This window comes from Capra hircus, chromosome 11 (assembly GCF_001704415.2).
Source record: "Capra hircus breed San Clemente chromosome 11, ASM170441v1, whole genome shotgun sequence".
In the NCBI taxonomy this organism is placed as follows: Eukaryota; Metazoa; Chordata; class Mammalia; order Artiodactyla; family Bovidae; genus Capra; species Capra hircus.
This window is the reverse complement of record NC_030818.1, coordinates 43,121,147-43,145,945: the sequence shown is the minus strand read 5'-3', so window position 1 is coordinate 43,145,945 and position 24,799 is coordinate 43,121,147. Positions and strand designations below refer to the sequence as shown.

General features: G+C 35.4%; 1 protein-coding gene across 4 annotated transcripts in view; it reads right to left on the bottom strand.

Annotated features, from left to right (window-relative positions):
- The window catches only part of PAPOLG (poly(A) polymerase gamma), a 32,252-nt gene continuing 8,415 nt past the window's right edge, over window positions 963–24,799 (bottom strand). For 2 of the 4 annotated variants that reach the window (XM_005686632.3, XM_018055280.1), the window contains exons 4-23: window positions 23,068–23,149; window positions 22,731–22,840; window positions 20,608–20,661; window positions 18,653–18,764; window positions 16,388–16,477; window positions 15,635–15,773; window positions 15,024–15,096; window positions 14,207–14,327; window positions 13,783–13,867; window positions 13,349–13,402; window positions 11,479–11,598; window positions 10,788–10,897; window positions 8,985–9,106; window positions 8,570–8,745; window positions 8,072–8,160; window positions 7,773–7,990; window positions 7,143–7,208; window positions 6,913–6,969; window positions 5,188–5,282; window positions 963–5,018 (exon numbers count right to left, since the gene is read on the bottom strand). In XM_005686632.3, the coding sequence (XP_005686689.1) occupies window positions 4,808–5,018; window positions 5,188–5,282; window positions 6,913–6,969; window positions 7,143–7,208; window positions 7,773–7,990; window positions 8,072–8,160; window positions 8,570–8,745; window positions 8,985–9,106; window positions 10,788–10,897; window positions 11,479–11,598; window positions 13,349–13,402; window positions 13,783–13,867; window positions 14,207–14,327; window positions 15,024–15,096; window positions 15,635–15,773; window positions 16,388–16,477; window positions 18,653–18,764; window positions 20,608–20,661; window positions 22,731–22,840; window positions 23,068–23,149 (2,184 nt within the window). In that variant the 3' untranslated portion in view covers window positions 963–4,807. Of the gene's footprint in view, window positions 5,283–6,912; window positions 6,970–7,142; window positions 7,209–7,772; window positions 7,991–8,071; window positions 8,161–8,569; window positions 8,746–8,984; window positions 9,107–10,787; window positions 10,898–11,478; window positions 11,599–13,348; window positions 13,403–13,782; window positions 13,868–14,206; window positions 14,328–15,023; window positions 15,097–15,634; window positions 15,774–16,387; window positions 16,478–18,652; window positions 18,765–20,607; window positions 20,662–22,730; window positions 22,841–23,067; window positions 23,150–24,799 lie in introns of all 4 variants that reach the window. The other 2 variants (XM_018055281.1, XM_005686633.3) reach the window with 2 other exon arrangements.

Sequence of the window (24,799 nt, the reverse complement as noted above, 5' to 3'; positions counted from 1 at the left end):
TTAAATAACTGAAATGTTGAAAAGTAACACGATACAGAGGTAGGATGATAGACTGTGGTCAGGTTATCATGGAAGGTTTTATGTGGCCATTAGGCTCAAAATGTTAGTAATCATAGATTGGAAAGGAAGGGTTTTTAAGGACTAATAAGTAATAGTTAGGCTGGCTCATATGGTTTGAAAGATAGTTTTTAGGACATGTGCTTTTAAAAGCATCAGATTCTATCCTGCCCATAATAGCTTAATGCATGCAGTCAGATCCACGAAGAACCTGTTATAATGTTAATGTAACACATGAAGCATAGTATGATAACTGCGTTAGATCCTAGGAGCAATGAGCTGCCCTCATCAGGAACTCCCGCTCTGGGTATGGTTAGGCGGCACTCCAATCAGTGTACTTTACAAGCGACTATTAGAAGTCCTTCTGTTATCCACGGCTCAATCCATACAAAAGGCGTTGCTAATTAGCTTAGTAAATGTCAAGTGTGTTTCCACTGGTGCCGTGGCTTGCTAATATCTTGATGCAGACACAGATTCTTATTTGTTCAGTACTAGATTCAAGATAGGTGTGCTGACTACAAACAAGTCACAGTTCATTAACAAGACGGTGACAAGATCTGTAGCTTGTACTTCTGTGGACAGTACCCAAGATCTGACTGCTAAATGCACTGCTGTTCAGCTATTAGCAGAGAAGTCTGCTTGCCTGATGCTGACCAAAAGGGTGATAGTATTTTGCCCCCAACGTTTGAGGCAGACGCTACTGCTTGCTAATGTTTAATCAGATATTCCGTGTAAGGCAAACTGAGTATGAGCTTTGTTTTTGTATTAAGCAAGTAGTGGATCCCATTATCTGCCAGAGTCTGAGAGGTAAATGACCAACTAACTGGCTGTCAGTTTGAAATATAAGTAAAGACGTCTGGTACTTTTAACTTACTTCCAAATAATATCAGTCAATCACCAATACCTATTTATCAAAGCAAGTTTATTATATTACTTATTCCAGACAGATAATGAGGCTTGTGTGTACAACTAAGAAATTAAGACAATCCAAATAAAAGGCAGGAAAATTAATATGAATTACACAAACAGCTAACTAGAAAGGAGCAGCAGCTGCATTCATTTTACATTAATACTGTGAAGTGATGTAGCACCATTTACCTCAAATATATCCTAAGTACTTTTTAAGGTAATTACTTGGGTCCTTGCTAAAAAATGCAGCAGTACATTAAAAAATTAGAGCAAGCCTGATGATCTTATGTTCAACTAACTTCAAATATAAAACTCCAGAAAAAAATAGGAAATCTGGGAAGGCTCTGACCTTGTACAATTCTTTTAAAAAATCCTAAGGAAATAGTTACCATTTTTGAGACTGGCTTTTTTCTATTGCTTGCACTATATTCATCACTATTATCATGACTTAAATTCCAAGCTTTGGAAGGTTTAATAGGTACTTATTTATGCATTCATATAATTTATTAAAAAATTTTTTTACACTAAAGTTCTATTTCTTGGTCTGTTCAGTCTGAACCAATGGAGGAATAAGAAATTTAAGGCTACCAAATCAAAGGATTAGCATCTTTAATTATTATTTTAGGATCTTTAATTATTAATTCTGCTTTTTACCATTTCTAATGATTATTCTAAGCTATTCTACTCTGATCATTCCTACATTGAAATTTGTTGGTTTGACCCTGTTAATGAATTGAAGTTAACATGAAGACATTTATAAATCCAATCATAAGGCTTTTTCTAAATACTGATAAAGTTTCATCTGAGATATATAAAGAAAACTTGAAAACAGAAATTCAGTATTTCAGTCTTTCATTAGCCCACTTTACTAGTTAAGAGCCACAGTACATTTTCAGAAATATACCACAGAAAAACCTTAAGAAAATTCCAAAGTTTGGGATTATTCAATCCTGTAAAGCTGTGGTCCCTAACTTTTTTTTTCTTAGTGTCATGAACCATTTTGAGAACTGATGAAAGTATGAACTTCCCCTCAAAAATATGCGTATGAACAAAAACTTCTATATATTTGCAAGGGATTCCCTACAGTCCATGATCTTGCAAGTTGGGAGTTCCTATTTTGAAGTGGTGGACACCGTGGAAAATAAGTTTAGCCCATTTTGACACTGTTCGTCTTCACTTCTCTGTGCCTATATAGGACAGTAAGCATTTTAATGTTACCAAATTGCTGTCTTAAGACAAAAACTCTTATTGTAAACACAGTCTTGTAAAATCCTCTTCCCCTAATTTTACAAGGTTTTAAGTCATGTATCCGGTCTCTCAAATTAGTTAAATCCCTAAGGTTTAAACTAGCAGATAATCGTTTCTTTGATATATATTATTCTTTAGAGCCAGTCACTGAAAAGTAAGATTAAAATTTAATACCGTCATGAAAATGAATGTGTTGTCCACATACAGAACAGGTTATTTGACTTCATAAAATATATTTCTAGTTATACTTGAAATAAAACACATCCTAGAATCAAACACATTCACCTAGTGCCTCTGAACACAGCACATAATCACAGACCATTCCTTCCCCACCTCTTAACTTACTTGGAACCCCATCTCCTACCATGATAACAAAATGTACAGCTGACCCTTGCACAATGCAGGAGGTAGGGGTGCTGAACCCCTCATCCCAGTTGAAAACACCTGTGCTGCTAACTCCGTCTCAAAAACATAGGAACTGATACATGACTCACCCAAGGGCAGGAAGATGAAAGAGTTTGGATAGAATCAGGACTCAAACCCTAGTTCATTTGATTCTACCTATTGTGATCTCCACCTACTTAAAGATCTGTAAGATAAAAATACAAGTACTATATTTATTGAAAAAATATGTATAGGTAACATATAGGACCTGTGTAGTTCATACATATAGGACCTGTGTAGTTCAAATCTGTGTTGTTCAAGGGTCAACTGTACTGATTGTTCTACACACTGTTTGGGATAGAAAACACTTCATTTCTGACCAAACCCACCATCTCAAAAGCATCTCATCAATTCCCCGAACCAGTCAGCAAACAGGTTGAAGAATGCTGTCTCTGAGGAGTTAAACACTCGGCTATGTCTTTAACCCCATGTTGAATGGATACTTAAACCAAGAGATATGACTATACTACAGTACAAAGGTTAGGCCTGTTGCTTTCTTATTAAAGAGAAACTCCACTAGTTACTCCAAAGAATTGGTTACATAGCAGGTGAAACTTGGATGTATGTATGAAGAATTCTTAAAGCCCTTAAAGAAGTTTTTAATGTTTTGAGTCACATGACAATTATTCAGTCTTTTCCTAATCATGTACTTTTGCTCAAACAGAATATTTATAAAACAAAGCTCAAAATACCTGAATAAAGGAAAAGGGTCAGCTAAAAAAAGTTTTGCCAAGGAAGCTACTATTTGGTCATGGGATTTCATTCTTGTCTTTTCCTACATAAAAAATAAATAAAGGAACAACCATTGTTTTCTCCTTGCTATTCTTTAACTTTCACAAAGGAAAACTTAGAAGTAAACACTAGAATTTCCATTTCAGAGATGTAGGCAGGGGTCAGGAACAGGAGGGGAGAAGGATACTGCTTTCTGACAATCAGAATTCAAGTTATTTCAGCTCAATGGTAAAGGGCTTGCAAGAAAAAATGGACTATGACTCCAATGGCTAAATGGCATCCCGTGTGTCCTGTAAACTATACAACTAAGGGCTTCTCCCTGCACTATTCAAATATACCATTTTGTTTTTCCTACTAGACCTGCTAAATGGTGAGTGCAAGCTGAGGAAGGTAATATATACCAGCATTCCTGGCTGTGTAATCTATATATTTTCATTTTAATTCAAGCATAATCCATATTTAAAAAATTAGACTAAAGAGAGACAGTAAAGGTTTTAAAGTTTTCTCTTTGAAAAGATGGTATCTTACAGTACATACAAAAATACTCTGAAAATACATACGACTTCATTTACAAAACACTGAATCAACATATTACAAGAATTACATGGTTATGGATTTCAATAAATGGAGCATGCATTCATGAAACTTAAAAAATATTAAGAAAAGGACTGAAAAAAGCAGTGTAAAAAAAGACAACTCATATTTAAATAAAAATTACAAAGGTCCTGAGCCAATTAATGGTTGGTAACAATGTCATCAAAAATGCCTTTAGGTCTCAATAAAATCCACTGCTTATTTCTGCATGCCTAGTCCGTGAAGAAACTGAAGTTGTGGGGGTACGTAATGGTCAGGAATTATCATGCCAAGTTAAATTGTACACGTCAAAAATACAAATTTGCCATACTTAAAGTATCTTTATTGTTGATGCCGGATTGAGTTGCTCCTCAGTAAAAAATACCAGTCAACTAACAAGAATGGCATGAGATAGGTTATGTAACAATTTCACCGTTCATATACTGACTTTCAGTATTCTGGTTATATTTTGATTCTTAATAAAGATGCATTTCAAAGGCCTCCACAGGAGGCAAAATATAGAGAATTTATGGTGCCCAACTCTTATGTAATCACTGGACTAATCCTCCCTGGTAACTATGCAACATTTGGACAGAAAGGCACAAAAAAATAAAATTTAAATATTTCATGTGCCAATCTGAGAAAAAATAATTTAAATCAACAGAACAGACAAAAAGTACATCTACACAAATGAGGAAAGCAGAAAAGATACCTCACATTCATTTATCTCAGGTTTCACAAAGTGGCTTCAATGCTAAAGTAAATGTGTTAACATTTGGAAAATTACAAGACTTTTTTTTTTCTTCAATTTTTTCAGTTCTATACAATGATTACAACATAAGACTTAAAAAAAGGGGGGGGGCGGTGGATATTTCAGGACTTGTTTTATGAGTGTCCAAAGAGCCAAGAACTGGTTCCCATAACAGAGAAACAAGCATCGAAAGTTAAGGCAGTAAAACCTCCAACGCAAAGCCATAAGACTGCAGATGACAATTTGATAGCAGGTGATCCTCAGAGAAGTGTATGTAGCAATCAATGAGAGAATGCTACAGCATCTGCAGGTCAAAGTGTGAGAGTTCAAAAAAACACTTCAAGGTCGTTAGGCGGATGACTGTAACTTTCACCTTATCTTATGTGTGACAGCTCACTCTATTTTTAAGAGTGGCTGCATCTATGCCACTAAATGATTGCATATTCACTTTAGTAAGGAGGCACTGCTTTTACCGATTTAGGGTCAGCCGAATGGAATTTTTGATGACACGGATGTTATTTGCTGGAACTGGAGATGATGAATCTGGTAGTTCTTTGCTGGGCAGTCTCTGTTAGAAAGAAATAGAAACAAAGAAGGAAAAACAAATACATATTATAAAGGTCCACTGAGTGAACAGTAACAAAAGTCTGCGTTTTTTGCCAAGAGCTCTAAGTTCCTATACACTCAAGTATGCGTTGAATACTTTTTCCCAACGTTCATAGGTACTTCTTGTTTGGGGGAATTAAAAATAGGTGAAAAGCAAAGGGACAGGGAAAGGGCAGAAGTGGGAGGGCTGTATGAATAAAAAAGAGGGCTGTGTAAGATCAATCGACACTTCTACATTGAGAAAAGCACAAAGAACAAAATCCTCCTCAGAGTCAATGGTAAAGAGAAACAGGAAGACTACAGTCACTAAACACGAAATTCTCAGGGTGCAAGGTGAGAAATGAGTGTGTGATACAGAGGGAAACTTGATATCGAGTTATATCCCTCAATTAGTTTCTGTACAATATTCATAAAGAATAACCCAACTTGTGAAGTAATTAAGTTTTTAGGAAAACTGACTTTGCAGTCAGGGTAGGTAACTTTAGTCATGGTACAATTCAGCAACATCTCTATGAAGGCTTTTGAAGACACTGAAGATGATTACATAATGAAGGCAAGTCTATGAAACTGAGAAACAAAGATAGAAACCTAAAATACAGATAGTTGTGTGATGGAAACAGTATGTTAGCTTCAAGTCATTATGAGAAGACTGTAAGAAGTAATTCTCCTTTCACGTTACCTCGGCTAAACCATTACATCATACAGGCATCCATTAAAAAAACACAAAAAATTTCAGACATGCATAAAAGAATAAAAAGGTTGATGAAGATGCCACAATGAAGACTCAGACATTATTAAAATTTTGCCATAGTTCTTTGGCTTATACCCCTTGCCCTTTATGCTTGAAATCTTTTAAAGTAAAACTCAGACATTTCATTTCACACTTTAATATCCACCTCAAATTTTTTCTTCCATTACCATACATTACATAATTATACACCTCTATTTTTCGTAACTCGCTCTTATGTTAAACTGTACAAATTCTACAACTAATAGAAAGTATGAGGACATTTTCTATTTTGCTTTAGAATTGTCAATACATCCTGAAGAATCTGGCAGGGTGACAGTTGACTACAATGAGAAACACGAGAACCTATATTATTAGCTAAAATGTTTAAATTAAGATTTAGGGGCTCTTTAGGTCATGTTTCAAAGATACTCACTCTATACACCAGTATATTTGGTTCCTCCAAAATATTAGTAAGTATGGTCTCCAACTATCAAGCCTGATTTTTATCAGTAAGCAATGGAGTTCAACAAAAGACTATCAAGTGTTGGTAGGAATTACTGTGCTGAGCACTAAACTGCTTCTTTAAAAATAAAAACAAAAGTTGAACATACCTTGAATAAATCATGAAATGTTGAACAACTCCCTCTTTTCTAGACTTTTGAGATACATACACATTTAGGCTCATATACTCTGCTATTTCCATCCCCAACTTCCAACTACACTGCTGATGTGGAGGACACAGACAAAATCTTACTAACGCTTTCCTTCACCTAGTGCTAGGCTCTTCTTAATGAGCTTTTTGTACCTGTAGATTACCTATGAACTCGTACTTGTGTATTTTACTTACAAACTAGACTGTTACCTTTTTGCGTGACGTATCAATAGTTGGAATAGGCATACATTCTCCTCCAATGGCATCCTAAAAACAGAATTACATGCAAGTGAAGATGTTCCTATATGCAAATATTTATTTCTACATGATATAAGCCATAACTAAAAGTTAAAAGATAAATCTGATCTACTTTTGAATACAGTACTTTCCCTGATACATGGCTCTTTAAGCATTTTTAAGCACAGTATTAATATACTTACCACTGATTTTCTTTTTCTGTCTTCAGCAGCACGTGATTCCTTAAACGTTGATTCAAGTCGAATAAACTAAAATATAAACATTAAAATAAGGTGCTATTATTACCTATTAAATAGGTACTATTTATTTATAGGTGCTATTTATTACCTATAAAACCGTATGAGTCTATATAAAATGAGAAACTAATTAGTGACCAGGCTAATGTCAAAACTTTTACAAACAGCTTTGGTGAGCAAAGATAATTTAAATCAGATTGAATTTAATTGACACTCTTAATTTCTACAGTTTGATCTACCGAGATGATAATAAAATACTTATACCACCACCTACTGGAGGCAGAGGAGATCACCATTATAACTCAATAAATATTTAGTTACCAATAATGACTTTTACGTAAGCCAAGGAGAAACTCAGACTAATCATTCAAATTTTTAGACACATTATTAATTCGAATTCAGAATTAACAATTAGTATTATCCTATTAGGGTTAGGTAAATATTCTTTTTAAACAGTCAAATCCTAATGGAATACTAAGGTAACTATGAAGAACTGTGAGCTTCTTTAGCACTATTTTAAGTTTACTTCGAAAAAAAAAATTCACTACAGAATCACCACTGACTCTGTAATCCTACCTTTTCTATGTCTTTCAACCTCTTAGAGGACCCATCTACGGATGGGGAGTGGGGTCTTTTAGGCGTAACATTCTTAGTTACATTTGAGATCCCATTTAGATGTGGCTGCCCCTGGACAGGGTTGTGAGGTGTGACCCTAGGAATGACATTTCGTCCTACTACCGTAGGAATGGTACACACAGCTGGGGGTGATACAGCTTTTAATGCAGCGTCGACTTCTGAAAAGGAAAAAAGAAAGGTTTTAGTAATTAAATACAGATATAATAGAATCGTTAACTAAGAAAAGTATAGATACCTACTTGCACCAATGACAGGAATAGATAGCCCTTGAGCTGGCGGGACACTCAGTGGCTTTTCCACGATTACAGCAGCAGGCTCAGCATTATTCCTATAAAAAGTGTTAAATTATCATTATTAAATTATTTAAATAGTATGTATTTAAAACCTTAACTAAATGTTTAAATTACTTCTTTCAAGTACTCCTACTTTCACATTTCACCAAAGGAAGAAAAAACAGTGGGGAAAGGAAGAGGACCCAGTGAGAATTAACAGCAAAAATTAAAGAGAAAACCTGGACATTTCTGTTTACTTACCTATTAATATTCCCATATATTCATAAACCTAGACCACTTCCCACAGGATTACCACGAACTGTCAACTAATTCTAAATAAGAAACTGACTAGTAACTCACAAAATAAATTTTTTTTTTACAGTTAAAGGTATTTAGCAAAAGTACACAAGTTTACATTATCCTCAAATAAACTGAAGACTGAAAGGAAAATTTTGAAATGCAGACCTCTCTGTCTCCCCTGAAGGAGGAATATCAGGCTTGGAAGGCTTGTTTGCAGACATTGGGGAATTAAAAGGTGTTTCATTATCAGTGTCTCTGGAGCTGTCCAAACAATTGCTATCCAGAGATGATCTTTTGGATTGAGGTCCACTTGAACTTCGGGTGACATCAGACAGACTTTGCTGAAACAGGGGAAAAGCTTTTAGGATTTCAAAATGTAAATGAAAAAAATGGTTTCAATTCTGAAGTACATATAAAACAAAAGATATTTTGTGATTAATGAAGGTTAAGATTTTAGTCCTAGATTGAATTGCCTGTACTTTCCCAAACCTTCTCAATAGGGTTGGATGCTGTAAAAATGCAGGTTTGGGCCCAGGATCGTGCGTCTGGGTTCAGACTGGAGAGGTGAGTACAAACTCACCTTTTTCTTCTTCTGAAGAATTTCTGCGGGAAGGTAGTGATGAAGTTGTTTTTTTTTAACATGAGTTGCTTCAATTTTCATTCCCTCCTTTAGCATGTTTATATTGTTTGCCTGTCTGTACACTGTAACAAAAATCAGTATGTTAAAATGGGAAACTCCTTTCTAAAGAAAAAGTGCTATTTTCTTTTTCTAAAATACAAACCTTCAGTAACTCCATATTACTACACAAAAACACATTCTTCTTACAGAACAAATACTTCCAAAACATTTTCACATCATCACAATCCTTTTCAAGTACTGACTAGTTTCCTCATGTCCAACTTCTAAGACTTTCCCATAATCAAATCAAATCTCACTAACAAAATTAATGTATGGAAAAAAGTTTTCCTAAATCTTGTTTTCTGCTATTTTCCCTAAGGGCAATCTCTTCTCATTACTACCTGCCCAAATCTGAGCTAACCCTAATGCCATATATACAAGATGCAATTTAAGCTCTCCTCCTCCACGAAGCTTCTTTTACTGTACGAGTCACAGACTGTCAGACATGGGAAACCATCTACAAGTACATCTTTATCATCCAGGTAGGTAAACAAGACTCAACAGCCTTGAATGCCCTGCCAATACTGAAATACACATAGCCCCAGATTCCCACTCTAGTACTTCTCACCCCTTGTAAAAAAGTCAGTTTTATTAACTATTATATATATTATTTAGTGTATGTTAACTGTGAATACTCATATGATACGCTAACTGAAGAGAAGGGTTTCTTCTGCACAGTATCTACTGTGAAATGCAAATTATATAATCTCTTAGGGCCTCAATATCTCTATCTGGAGAACATTTTATATATCTGTAATAAACAGAGATTCCCAACCCCTTCCTTTTGGAAAAAAATGAGTCCAAATTAGAATGGAAAAATTTATATCTATGTTTTCATTCCAGATTGCTTATAAAACCCTCAGGAGTGCATGTTCAATGTGCAGACTTCTGGCTCCACTCCCAGAGCCTATGATTCAGTAGTTGTAAGGTGATGCAGAGAAACCTGCATTTTCATGATAAATATGAGTGCTAGTTCAAAAGAAAAACTCAGATGAGCTAACCAAGAATATTAATAGTATAAATGTAGTTTCCACATTATTAAGACAACCTCACATTTATAACAAATATATTAAGATATTCTACAGAGATAGTCTTAGAAGATGTGAAAGATTCTTTTCACTGATTTTGAAACATATTCAGTAAGCCTGTATTGACTGATACTTATTTCATGTAAAATAAAACTCAAAAAACAAGTAATCTTTATGACTTTGGTTATAAATACTGGCTGTACACACTAAAAATCACCTATAGAGTTTCTTTAGTCTTTTTGTTTTAAAAGTTAATATATTCACATGGTACAAAACTCAAAGGGTTCATGAGTATACCGTCAAGTTGCCTCTGTTAGACACACCCAGTTAGTTCCTTGACCTAAAAGCAATTCTACCAGTTTTTTATTAAAAACTATATATCCTTCCAGAGATAATTTTTAAGCAAAAATGCATGCATTTCTTTACTGATTTATATAAATGATACTATACCGTACCTACTGGTCTGCACCTCCCACCTCCCACAAGAAGTCAGGTAAATTGTCTCATCATGCCTTTACTTTTTTAAGGGCAGCGCATAGTTTCATAATATAGATGTTTCATGTTCATTTAACCAATTGTGGAACTTTATGAAAATATAGCTAGCCAGATCCGAGACAGAGGACACTGTATCACAGCCAAGGTTGAGTGCCACAGCTCTATGATGACAAAGTCTTACCTGTGTCAGTAAATGACTGTATGTCGTATGTCAAGTCTATATTAACACTTTCTGCATTTTCTACTCTCCGAAAAATTATTCCAAGGAACCACATTGATACATAATTGTTGCTATAAAATAAAATTTAAGAATTTCCATTAATTTTTAATAATTTTACAGATGCTTTTTGATAATTAAAACTTGGTCTCTATGGAAGCACAAATACAAATTTCAATGGTTTGGCCAAATTCTTAAAAAAAAAAAAGTTAAGTTATCCTGTGTTATTATAAAGCAGATTAAATGCTTTGAAAATGACTAACTAACTATGTATTTAAGGATGCTCCAAATACTGACTGTGATGGAGATTTTGTTGAAGTCTGTGGGCTACCAACATAGCAAGTACTTGGTTGGGGTTTTTTTTGGCCTCATCATGTGGCTTGTGAGATTTTAGTTCCCTGACCAGGGATTGAACCTGGGCCCTGGGCAGTGAGAGTCAGAGTCCTAACCACTGAGCCACCATGGAATTCCCAACATGTACTTAGTTTTAATGCATGATCACTTATGCTCAAGTATACAATTTATCATCCTCCATCAGTGCCTGTTACATAGCAATAACTGCTATGTAACATGGGAATCTTATAAGTGATCTTAAATATACATATGTCAGGTAACATTATTTAAGAAATAAAATATTAAAAAATAATTAACTTACTCTTTATGATGTTCCTTATTTCCTGGGAATGACTGGGGATTTACATGGGCAAGAGTAATAAATTCATTCCGTTCCAAATTTCCCACAAGTACACGTATTTTAGATTCTACTAAGCCAACCCTAAAATAAAAACACAGACAAGAATTTTCAATGTTAAATGTGGAAGCTATATCCAAGTAAACCAAATAGCATATTAGCTATGACGATTTTGTTGTTCAGTTGCTAAGTCGTGTCTGACTCTGTGACTCCATGGACTGCAGCACACTAGGCTTCCCTGTCCTTTACTATCTACCAGAGTTTGAGCAAACTCATGTCCATTGAGTCAGTATGCCATCTAACCATCTTATCCTCTGCTGTCCCCTTCTCCTCCTGCCTTCAATCTTCCCCATCATCTGTGTCTTTTCCAATGAGTTGGCTCTTCGCATCAGGTGGCCAAAGTATTGGAGTTTCAGCTTTAGTCCTTCCAGTAAATATTCAGGACTGATTTCCTTTGGGACTGACTGCTTGGATCTCCCTGCTATCCAAGGGATTCTCAAGAGTCATCTCCAGCACCACAGTTTGAAACCATCAATTATTTGGTGCTCACCCTTCTTTATGGTCCAACTTCACATCCATACACGATCACTGGAAAAACCACAGCCTTGACTATACAGGCCTTTGTCAGCAAAGTGACGTTTCTACTTTTTAATATGCTGTCTAGCTTTTCTTCCAAGGAGCAAGCGTCTTTTGATTTCATGGCTGCAGTCATCATCTGCAGTGTTTCTGGAGCCCAAGAAAATACAGTCTATCACTGTTTCCATTGTTTCCCCATCTATTTCCCATGAAGTGATGGGGCCATGATCTTCATTTTTTGAATGATGAGTTTTCAGCCAGCTTTTTCACTCTCCTCTTTCACTTTCATCAAGAGGCTCTTTAGTTTCTCTTTGCTTTCTGCCATTAGGGTGGTATCATCTGCATATCTGAGGTTGTTGATATTTCTCACAGCTATCTTGATTCCAGCTTGTGATTCATCCAGGCAAGCACTTATGGTGTATTCTGCATATAAATTAAATAAGCAGGGTGACAATATACAGCCTTGAATACTCTCTTTCTCAATTTTGAACCAGTCTGTTGTTCCATGTCCAGTACTAACTGTTGCTTCTTGACCTGTATACAGGTTTCTCAGGAGGCAGGTAAAGTGGTCTGGTATTTCCATCTCTTTCAGAATTTTCCAGTTTGTTGTGATCCACACAACAGTCAAAGGCTTTAGCATGGTCAATGAAGCAGAAGTAGATATTCTTGTGGAATTCCCTTGCTTTTTCTATGATCCAAATGATTTTTGGCAACTGGATCACTGGTTCCTCTGCATTTTCTAAATCTAGCTTTACATGTTCATTAAAAAAATTCAGTCCAATGTATTAAACCCTGTTGAGAATACCATTCAAGTAAATGAAAAGTTACTTAGTGAATTCTGTTTCCTCCCCTTTCTTTTTCAAGAAGGACAGATCTATTTCATGCATTCTTGATCTAAAATACTGCCTTTTAGGGCCATAAAATAGTCATGACTGGAGCATGTGTGTATATATATGTGTCTGTATAGACATTATGGTTATATACTAGGTATCAGAATCATTCAAATGCCTCACAATTTTGCTTAAATCTGACTCTGAGAAGTGACAAATAGCAAAAGTCTGTGCATATATCCTTATGTCATTTTCAATTCTGAAACATTAATTTGATAGCATTTCTTAAACACTGATACTCCATGGTCAAGTACAACAGTCACTATAATATTTAATAACTGAAAAGTAAGAAAGTGTTTTAGAAATGATAAAGCATCATATAAATATGTTATCATTACATAGTAGGCAGAGAACTTGAAATGCCTTACCACTCTAGATGATTTTCTTCTGTTGATGCACTGGCAGTCAATACTATATAATGTCTGTGAAGAATTTTCAGTGACAATCGAGGGGGGAAAAGCCAGAAATTACTGTTAGAGTCTGCCTTTCCATCATTACTTTTTCTTTCTCCCTCCCAATGAACAAAAAAGCTAACACAGGCACACATTTATGAAAATTAAAACATGCTCTGATTTTCACAAAATTAATTCTAGACCCTCTAATTAAAAACAATTCACTAAAACCAAAACCCCACAAATACTGGGTTGATACTACTAGAGTATAGACTTTATCACCCAGTTTCTGCTAACCTATTCTCTATCTCACTTGAACTATTCAAGTGACAACTGTCACCTATTATGTATTAACTTTGTAAGTTTAATATTCTCTCTTACACACACACAAAATGCAAAATTTCAAATACCTATACTTTTGGAAAAAATTTGGTGGCTCAAGTAGTTTGGACCAATCTGATTTCCCCTGAAGAATTTCATCTGTGACTGCAAGACCTAAATAGAGAAAGAAACACAGATTCTGAAAACTCAGCATCATAGATCCTGTATTACCCTTCCCTCAAAAGCTCTAACCCCACCAAATCACTAAGTTAAAAAAAAAAAGTATAAATTTATTATATTCTTTCTTAGAACACAAAAGTCAATTTCAACCAGACTGGAGTGGCTCCATTTTTGGCCTTTTAATATTATCACATACTCTGCAAAACCAATTACTGAAAAAATACACATTTGAAAGAATTTTTAGAAATAAAAGGCATAACTGCAATAGAATAAAATTGTTGTCAACCAAAACTTGTGGGAATATGTATAGGGCAACAGGGCTAACAGGTTTACCTTGTTTAAATTCTTCTACCATTACTGTTCGAGTTGATGTGGACACATTATACGTAGAATTCTGTTGTGGGTAGGCAGGGGTGATTATGGGCATGAGATGATACCTATCTGATGGATTTACCTGTGAAATTAGAAGCAGAATAACTGATCTAGTCTCCTATTTCAGTTGTCCTCACTTCATTTCCCCACAAGTCTGAAGAATATGAAATATATTTTAATACTACATTTCCTCAATTCTAAGAAAAACATTTCCCCTCCCCAACTACATTAATTTCTGAAGTCAGATGTGTATGACAGTCAAACTTAAATTGATGGTACACTTTATAAACAATGGTCTTTTAGAACCAAGGAAATATAATAGTAAGTGCAAAGAGGATTATCTGGTCCAATGGTCCTCTATCCTCTTTCCACACCTTCCCCTTGGTTACCCAGGAATGAGTACTCTAAAAGCAAATTAAAATGCAAGGGTAGAGTTCTGCTATTGTGAGACCATGAATCTGCTTTAAACTGTACTGCAAAGTACATGTTTTATATATGTCAGTATTTTATTATTAGTAACTAAATACTTGTAAGACAGCTTTAAACAACTGATGATGACATCCTGACTCATCAAGACTTATACAGGTGATTTTTAATGCTGTAACATTTGGATCAGCATTGGAGACACAAATTATCTGCACCAAAAAACACAGCAGAGGGAGGGAAAGGACTATAGTCACATAGAAGGAAGATGAACAGGAACAAGGGGAATTATCCTTAACTAGATTTCACTTTACAAAAGTGTCCTTTTCCTAGAAAGCTTTAATAAGTTACATACCCGAGGATCCCAAACTGGCAAATTCAAATTGCTTTCTTCCGGTTGCTTCAGCAGCACAGGATTTGGCCATTCCCTAACATGAAATAGGAAAATAAACTCATGTAAGACCTCATTTCAGGAACTACATGAAATGTTAAAAGCTGCTTATTTTAAAGCAGTGATGTCTGAAAGGGCAAATACTGCTTTGCCCATTAACTTTAACTAATTTAAACCTGAATTTTTTCTTTCCTTCTCATTTGCTTTCATGGACTTAACTCTGATAATTTAGTAACAGCAACAGCTAACATTTATTGAGAATACTCCTAACAAATACATGGAGCAGCTATGGTTATCACCTCTGTTTTACAGAGGAGGAGATTTTAACCTATATAGAGCTAGTAACTGGCAGAGCAAAGACCACTCTCACTAGCTACAGGCCCACATTTACAGACCCCCAAGAAGAAAGCACCATCTGGTATCCCATCATTTCCTCAAATTTGATGTTTAAAATTTAACTTTTAAAAAGAAATGTAAGACAACAGAAAAAGGATATGCATAACTCTTAATTTCCAAATGAGTATACACATAGGCAGAAGTTAGTAAGCAGAGAAAATATGTACATGACTACTTACCATTTGGAAAAAACTAAGAAGAACTTATGAACTAAAGTAGAAGCTGCTGCATTTGGATATAATTGGCAAGTTCTTGCAACCAGCATTGCCCAGGAAACACCACCAAGGAATCCCAGCATGTTGGAATAAATACCACGTCCTAGAAAATTAATATAGTTGTTAATTATTGTTAGGACCTGCTATCCATGACATTCACATCTAAGGAACAGTTTAAAGTTTAACTGCTCTCCTAAGATTTGCTTGGAACTCTTTTCTATCGTAGAAACATTAAAATCAACAAGCAGACCTTCATGACAGGCTCATTCTTATTAGTAACCCTAAGTCACTCATCTTATCTCCTACTTTGCCCTCCAATACAGAGTGCTGTAAGGTAAAAACAAAATGTTAAAACTATCACTGTAGGTTCTTCCTTTAAAAAATTTACTGCACACCTATTATCTACTAGACTGCTGACGATGGCGATAAAGATGATTAAGATGGTTCTGCCTACAGAGAACTTGAAGATAAGTAAGGATTTTACTCTTCAAGTTCTAACTCATTCTAACTCCCTAGTTGAAACCTAAGATGTAGAGTCAGGGGCTTTTAGTTTTCATCTATGGAAGAAAAGAAGAGTCACATCTGAAAAAGAAACAGCCCCTCCAAAACGTACTGTACCTCAATCCCCCAGAGTAGTTTCCTATGTCTGTCTACCATGAACAACTGAAAATTATAATTTTATAACTTAAGGTAAAATTAAAGACTCTGGATACTTACGTTTTGCCCATAGTTTAACTGCTCTTAGGGTGAGTCTGAAAGTTTCTTTATTTGGCACTAAATGCAAAATTTCATCAGTAACTCTACATCCTGAAAAACATAAAGCATTCATTTTTCATTATGCAACAAATTCCAGTTAATTCAAACAGCCTTTTAACTTCAACTCTCAAATGCTAAAAATATCAAAGATAATAAAATATGAAGTTTAATTTCTCCATGTAAATTTAGCCCTTATATAACAGAAATCACTTTGCTTATAAAGAATCACACAGCACATGGGTAATGCAATCTAATATTAAAATAAGAGATGAATCTGAAATATATTATTTTTTTCCACATCTGGCTTTACTGTTAGTCAAATGCCTCTAGGTTAGAAAACTATTATTGCTTTAATGCAAACCTTGTCCACAAATACTGTAATCTATTGCTGCTCTCTGGAAATATAGCAAAACACAATGATTAAGTTAAAGAAGATACTATAAACCAGTAGTTCTTAAGGTGTGGTCAGTGGACTCTGGGGACTGTTAGGTCAAATCTATTTTTGTAATATTAATGTGTCCTTTGACTGTTTCACCATGTTAAATTTGCACTCATGGTGTGAAACCAGTGTTGGGTAAAACTTCTGGGATCTAAGCAGTGAATCAAAGCTGTGCCAACAAAGTGTACTAGTAGACAATATTATCTTCACCACAAGTTTGCAGTTAGAAAACAGGAGAGGAACTTGTGTGGTGATGTCTGAACGTGTTCAAGGTAAGCTAACTATGTTCTTTTATTCAGGGAACATCAGTTTTAGTAGGAAGAATGACTGACAGACAACTGTGGTTATTCATTTTTGGGTATTTAGCAGACATTTCATAAAAAAATGAACAAAATGAGCCCCTCACTTTTAGAAAAATGAAAAAAATGAGCCCCTCACAAATGATGAAATTTATTGAAATAAAACTTGAGCTTTCAAGTAAAAATCAGAATTTTGGACAACTAGTATTTGCTACTATGAGCGTGACAGCTTTCTAAGACCTAGGCTTTTCTGATGAGATTGGTGGTGATAGTGATGAATGTGATTTTTAAAAAATTATTTTATAGTAAAATGTGTGTTAATATTTAGAAGACTCAAATTAACTTTGTGAGCCAGTATTTTCCACATACCTAAGGCATGATAAGACAGAATCATGCATGGGTAAAAGATCCATTCAAAGAATCAGACACACCAATATATTTTAATGTAACAAGCAGACCTTTTATAACAGTGTACAAAAGTTAACTGATAACAGTTTCAGGTTCTATATTCTAATCAACACGTAAAAAAGATCACTTTTAATTCATCAGAAAAGGGAACAAATTACTGATGTATGCTACAAACATGGATAAACCTCAAAAACATTACGCAAAGTAAAAGAAGCCAGACACAAAAGACCACGTATTATATGATCCCATTCATATGAAATATTCAGAAAAGGCAAATCTACAGAGATAGAAGTGGTTGCCGGCAACTGGAGGTTGAAAAGGGGAATAACTGCAAATGGGTAAGAGGGATCATTTGAGAATGATAAGAAATGTTCTAAAATTCTACTGTAGTATACAACTGTGAATATACTAAGACTACTAAATTATACACCTAAAAAAGATAGATTTTATAGTATATAATTATACGTGAATAAAGCTGTTAAAAAGAAAAAAAACTGTCACTGGTCAAGTTTTGGTGTAGTATTAAATATCCACAATTATGTGAAAGGCTATTAAAATACTCCCTTTTCCAATTACATATATTTAACAAGTCAGAATTTCTCCCTATGCTTCAGTCAAAGTAAAATTTTATGATTCTGACAGTAAAAGCAGATATGAGAAAATATTAGTCACAAAAATGCCAAAAGCCTGCCATTCTCACACAAAAATATATCTATATTCACTTATAAATTTATCACAGCTATTTTTAAATGGACTAAGTAAATACCTTAAAAATTTCTCAGTTTTTATTTCTAACATGATATATTGATAAATATAATTCACGTAAATGGAAGATCTGGGGGTAGGTCCTCAAAAAATGTTTAGAGTGTAAAGGGGTCCTGACACGAATAAGCCTGAGAACCACTGCTATAAACATTTCAAATCTGTGTTTTATGATGGTTAAATGTGATCAGATTACTTGTATAAAGAAACGTACATCATTTTAAACTAAGGCTAATTCTTGCAATAGTTTTGCAAAAAGATCTCTATTTGTCCAACTATTTTCAAGCAGGTTTCTGAAATTTCTTTTTAGAAGCTTACCATTTAGGCTGCGAATACACCTTATATCAAGGCTTCTCAGTCGAGAGTCATCTCTTAGATCTAAATTTTCTGATATGGTCTGTATTGCCAATCTTGCAAAGACTAAATCAATCTTTGGAAAAATGAAAAAGAGAAATATTACTTTTTCTCCTAGTCCATTCTTCCTGTCTTTCCCATCTCAAAAATGTAAAAAGTTCTAATTACTAGTTTGGTAAGTTCTACCAAAATTTCCAAAGGCCTATGCAGGCAACACCACATTGGAAAATCACTGCAACATTTTGGGAGAACAGTTTTCAAATGAAGGGAAAGCATTTTAATTTTGCCAAGCATTTAAAAAACAAAAAATCAAAACCATATGAGTGAAATTTCTAGATAAAGATGGCAGATTCAACACATTTACTTTCATTCCCTCTTGAAAGCCCACTAAAATACTGGCAAAATTTTGTTTTGTTGTGTTCTAGTGTTATTGTTTTTAAAGGCATAACCTACTAGGTCAAAGAACACAGTAGGAGACAACAGCAAAAACTATGAAAGCTGGAAAACAAATGTTGTTGGACAAATGTAACAGACTGAGCAGATCTAAGAAAGCACAAAAAACGTTTATCTAGGAAATAAGGACAAGAAGCTGTAAATAAACTCATAAATAAAAAGGAACACTAAAAGAATAAAAAAGCATTCTTAGAAAATAAAGTATGATGGCAGAAATGAACAAAAGGAAAGTTTAAAAGATGAGACAAGCCCAAAAAGGAGAACAAAATATGAAGACACAGTTATAAGTAGGAAGTAAGAAGTTTTTTTGTTTTGTTTTTTTTTAAAAAAAGGCAATCCTGGGGGTGCAAAAATGTTAGGAGTTCCAGGAGGAAAGAAAACAAAGGCAGGAAACACAACAGAATTCAATACAATTTCCAAGAGCTGAAGGACAGGTATTTCCAAATCAAAGGAACTGAGTGCCTTAGCACATTTGTTTGTAAAGACACGTGGCAAAACAAAGTGTATTACCATGAATTTTATAATGATGAAGACCAGGTGGCAAAAAGAAAACCACACAGTGGCCAAAAAGACAGAACAGGTCACATAAAAAGGATGAGGAATCAAATTGGTTTCACATTCCTCAACAGAGTATGGGAACTAGATGACAAGGAAGCAAACAATGCCTTCAAAATCCTAAGTAAAATTATTTCCCACCTAGAACTCTATACTTAGCCAACATATCAATTTGGTGTGAGAATAGAATAAAGACATTTTTAAACATGCAAGATCTCAAAAATATGTGCTCTTTTTAGGGAAGCTGGTGGATGAGTGCCTCTAAAATGAGAGCAAGTCAAGAGAAAAGAAAACTAGAGAAGCAAAAGGAAACCCCAGGATCAGTGAAGAGAGAAGTCAGGGTGACAGCTGTGTATCACTAATGGAGACCAGTCAGAGTACATCTGAATAGATGAGAACAATCAGTGAGACATTTTCCCAAGATATTAATGACAGAACACCTGAGAAATCCAAACCTATTTAATGGAGATTTAGACAACCAGGAGAGACTAAGTTTGAATTAGTAAAAGTATAAAAATCAAGGAAACAAAACACAGAACATTAACTTCCAAGAAAACAAGTCACATAGCAAAGAATGGTAACCTTAGTACATTTTGTGCTTAGTTTTGAACAGTATTATAAGATGATAATAACAAAAACAATCAATACTGCTCTAACTAAAACTATAATAATATAATTATTTTAGGAGATTATCGGAATGAGACGGATGTGTATAAAAATAACGGGAGCAGGGATAGAAGTTGGTTCATCTTCCATGGTGAGGAAGGATTCACCATGACTAGACTATTTGATTCCTTAAAATATGGGCCTATGTAAATCTGATTTTTAAAAAATACAAAACAGTACCGAAAAAACACCCCATACAAGTTAAATAGTTCAACTGTAAAGTCAGAAAAATAGATAACACTTACTTCAATTCCATCAAATTCAAATTTTATAACAGGAACAAAGGCATCTTCTACAGCCTGCAAAAGAAGAAAACAATTACAACAAATAAGGTGTAATCTTTTCTCTGTTCTTTCCAAATGCCAATAATGTGAATACTTTTTCTCCCAATTTCTAACTCAGTAGAAAATATGAAAATTTTCTTGGTTTCTCATTCTAGGTAGGCAAGCACTTCTACATTGTGACTGTGTTATCTAAGATATGCAAGATATCCATCAGAGTAGTTATCTAAGTTATTATCCTTCCAAAAATACTCATCAGAAACTGGCAGGGAAAAATGCTATCATTTGGGTATTTACTATTTGTTGGAACTTAAATTGAAAACTGATTATTTACCAAGAGCACTAGTGTAAAAAGTTAAAGTATCAGATCTCATCACTAATTTAGCAAAAAAATCTATACAGTTTGGATTTAGTAGGAATGTTTCTCTAAGCCCTCCTAATTCCTCCACCTAATGAATTCTTAACCTCCTCCTCCATTCCCAGAAACCCAAATAACAAGATCCTCTGAGCTTCACCTTATCCAAGCACTTGAAATTACATCAAAACCGTTTGTTGGACTTGCCTGGTGGTCCAGTGGTTAAGAATCTGCCTGTCAATGCAGGGGACACACATTCGACCCCTGGCTGGAGAAGATTCCACATGCTTTGGAGCAACAAAGCCTGTGCCCCACAACTACTGGGACCAGGTGCCTAGAGCCTGTGCTCTGCAACAAGACAAGCCACTGCAGTGAGAAGCCGAGGGCTGCAATGAGGAGTAGCCCCTCAGCTCGCCACAACGGAGAAAGCCCATGAGCAGCAATGAAAACCCAGCACGGCAAAAATAAAAAATAAATAACTAAATAAAATGTTTAGTTGCCCCAATCCCTCCATCCCATAAACTATATTTTGTTTACTCTTGTATTTGTGGGACCAAGGCCATATCGGATGAATCACTGCTGAAATTTTATTTGCTGAATGAATAGCTAGCTATACACACTAAAGAGTTACTAATAGAACCTTACACATAATAGGAGCCACAATTTTATAGGCAACAACCATTTACCAGATATTACAGTAACTGATTTATGTAAATTATCTCATCAATCCTCCAAAAAACTTTATAAGAAAGTTATCACTAGATTGTCATTTTACAGCTAAGGAAACAGACTCAGAGAGAATAGGTAACTTGACCAAAATCCACTATTTAATATGTGGTAGATTTTAGACTGGAGAAGGCAATGGTACCCCACTCCAGTGCTCTTGCCTGGAGAATCCCATGGACGAAGGAGCCTGGTAGGCTGCAGTCCATGTGGTCGAGAAGAGCTGGACACGACTGAGCGACTACACTTTCCCTTTTCACTTTCATGTATTGGAGCAGGAAATGGCAACCCACTCCAGTGTTCTTGCCTGGAGAATCCCAGGGACGGGGGAGCCTGGTGGGCTTCCGTCTATGGGGTCGCACAGAGTCGGACATGACTGAAGCGACTTAGCAGCAGCAGCAGCAGATTTTAGACTCAATCAAGATCTATAGAACTAAAAAGGTCATGTTTTTATATATAATGGAATATTAATCTTTAAAAGGAACAAATCTGAGTCAGCTGAACTTAGGTGGATGAACCTAGAGCCCATTAAGTGAGTGAAGAGTGAAGTCAGTCAGAAAAACAGAAACAAATATCCTATGTTAACTCAAATATGGAACCTAGAAAAACGGTACTGGTGAACTTATCTGCAGGGCAGACACAGAGAACGGACTTGTGGTGGACAGAGAGTGGGGAAGAGGTGGGGGAGAAACCGAGACAGTAACCCTGGCATATATACACTACACGAGCTGCTGTGTAACACAGGGACTTCACTCTGGCGTTCTATGACAACCCAGAGGAATGGGGTGGGGATGGGGAGGGAGGGAGAAGATACATATCTATACTTATGGCCAATTCACATTGTATGACAGAGATCAATACAACATTTTAAGCAATTATCCTCCAATTAAAAAAAAAAGCCCACGTTTTAAGATACAGCAACTTCTTAAATGTATCAGTCATCACAAGCCCCAGCTTTTGCTGTTATTTGTTAATAGATTCAAAATGTTAAATAACAGAGGATACTTACTCTTAAGTTTCTAATGCCATCTTGATGTTTCAACTTTTCAAAAAAAGACTGAAAAAAATCAGATCTCTCTACATGTCTTGGGGCTACACAAAGTGCATCAATGTCAGCTCCTGCAAATCAAAGTATTATTAAAAACAGTATATTGAGTATGTGTTACATTTTTATAAACAAAAACATACAGAAGAAACTATGTAAGATGAGTATAGGAAAATGTTAACACTGATGAACTCTGAGTGATGAGATAATGGGAATTTCCCCCCCTGTATTTTCTAATTATAAACAATAAATAAGTTTGTTATTCAAAGTTCTTACCAGTAAAACACAGAAAAGGAATTACCTTTGGTGTGTACTCCAAGTCTATAGGAGCCAAAAGTAAAAATCTTTCCACCAACAGTAGCCACAACAGAAGGTGGAAGATTCTAAAATAAAATAAAAAATATAAAAGGCATTCAATCATTCAAATTATTTAGCTTTAAAAGTGCTCTAATAAACACTGGTGAGGATGTGAAAAAATAATCCTTATAAACTATTTATGAGAATCTATCAATATATTGGCGCAATCACTGTAGAAAACAATTGGAAGGTTCCTTAAAAAAACTAAATTAGAGCTACCATATGATCCAGCAATTACTGGATCACACTCCTGGGAATATATTGGAAGAAAATAAAAACATTAATTCAAAAAGATATATACCCTCATATTGGGTACATATCTAAATTGTAACATATATAAATTGGGAAAGGAGTATGTCAAGGCTATATATTGTCACCTGCTTATTTAGCTCCTGTGCAGAATATATCATAAGTGTGGGGCTGGATGAAGCACAAGCTGGAATCAAAATTGCTGTGAGAAATATCAACAATCTCAGATATGCAGATGATACCACCCTAATGGCAGAAAGCGAAGCGGAACTAAGAGCCTCTTGATGAAGGTGAAAGAGGGGAGTGAAAATGCTGGCCTAAAACTCAACATTCAAAAAATGAAGATCATGGCATCTGGTCCCATCACTTCATGGCAAGTTGATGGGGAAACAATGGAAACAGTGATAGACCGTATTTTCTTGGCCTCCAGAATCACTGCAAATGGTGACTGCAGCCATGAAATCAAAAGACACTTGCTCCTTGGAAGAAAAGCTACGACCAACCTAGACAGCATATTAAAAAGTAGAGCCATCACTTTGCTGACAAAGGTCTGTACAGTCAAGGCTGTGGTTTTTCCAGTGGTCATGTATGGATGTGAGAGTGGGACTATAAAGAATGCTGAGCGCCAAAGAATTGATGCTTTTGAACTGTGGTGATGGAGAAGACTCTTGAGACTCCCTTGGACAGCAAGGATATCCAACCTGTCCATAGTAAAGGGAATCAGTCCTGAATATTCATTGGAAAGACTGATGCTGAAACTCCAATACTTCAGCCACCTAATAGGAAGAACTGACTCATTTGAAAAGACGCTGATGCTGGGAAAGACTGAAGGTGGGAGGAGAAGGGGACAGCAGAGGATGAGATGGTTGGATGGCATAACTGACTTGATGGACATGAGTTTGAGCAAGCTGTGGGAGCTGGTGATGAACAGGGAAGCCTGGCGTGCTACAGCCCATAGGGTTGCAGAGTCAAACAAGACTGACTACCCTCATGATCAGAGCAGCATTATTTACAGTAGCCAAGACATGGAAGCAACCTAAATGTCCATCAACAGAAGAATGGATAAAGATGTAATGCGTGTATAATGGAATACTACTCAGCCATAAAAAAATAAAATTTTGCCATGTGCAACAACATGGATGGATTTCAAGGGTACTATGCTTATGTAAGTCAGACAGAGAAAGACAAATATTGTATGTTATTCCTTACATGCGAATGTAAAAAAACAAGTGACTATAACAGCAAGAAACAGACTTGTAGATACAGAGAACTAAGAGTGGTTACCAGTGGGGAGAGGGGCACAACAGGGGTAGAGGACTAAGAGGTACAAACTACTGTGTATAAAATAAAGTGCAGGGACATGCTGTACAGCACAGGGAACATAGCCATACTGTAAAACAATTTTAAGTGGAGTATACCTCTAAAAA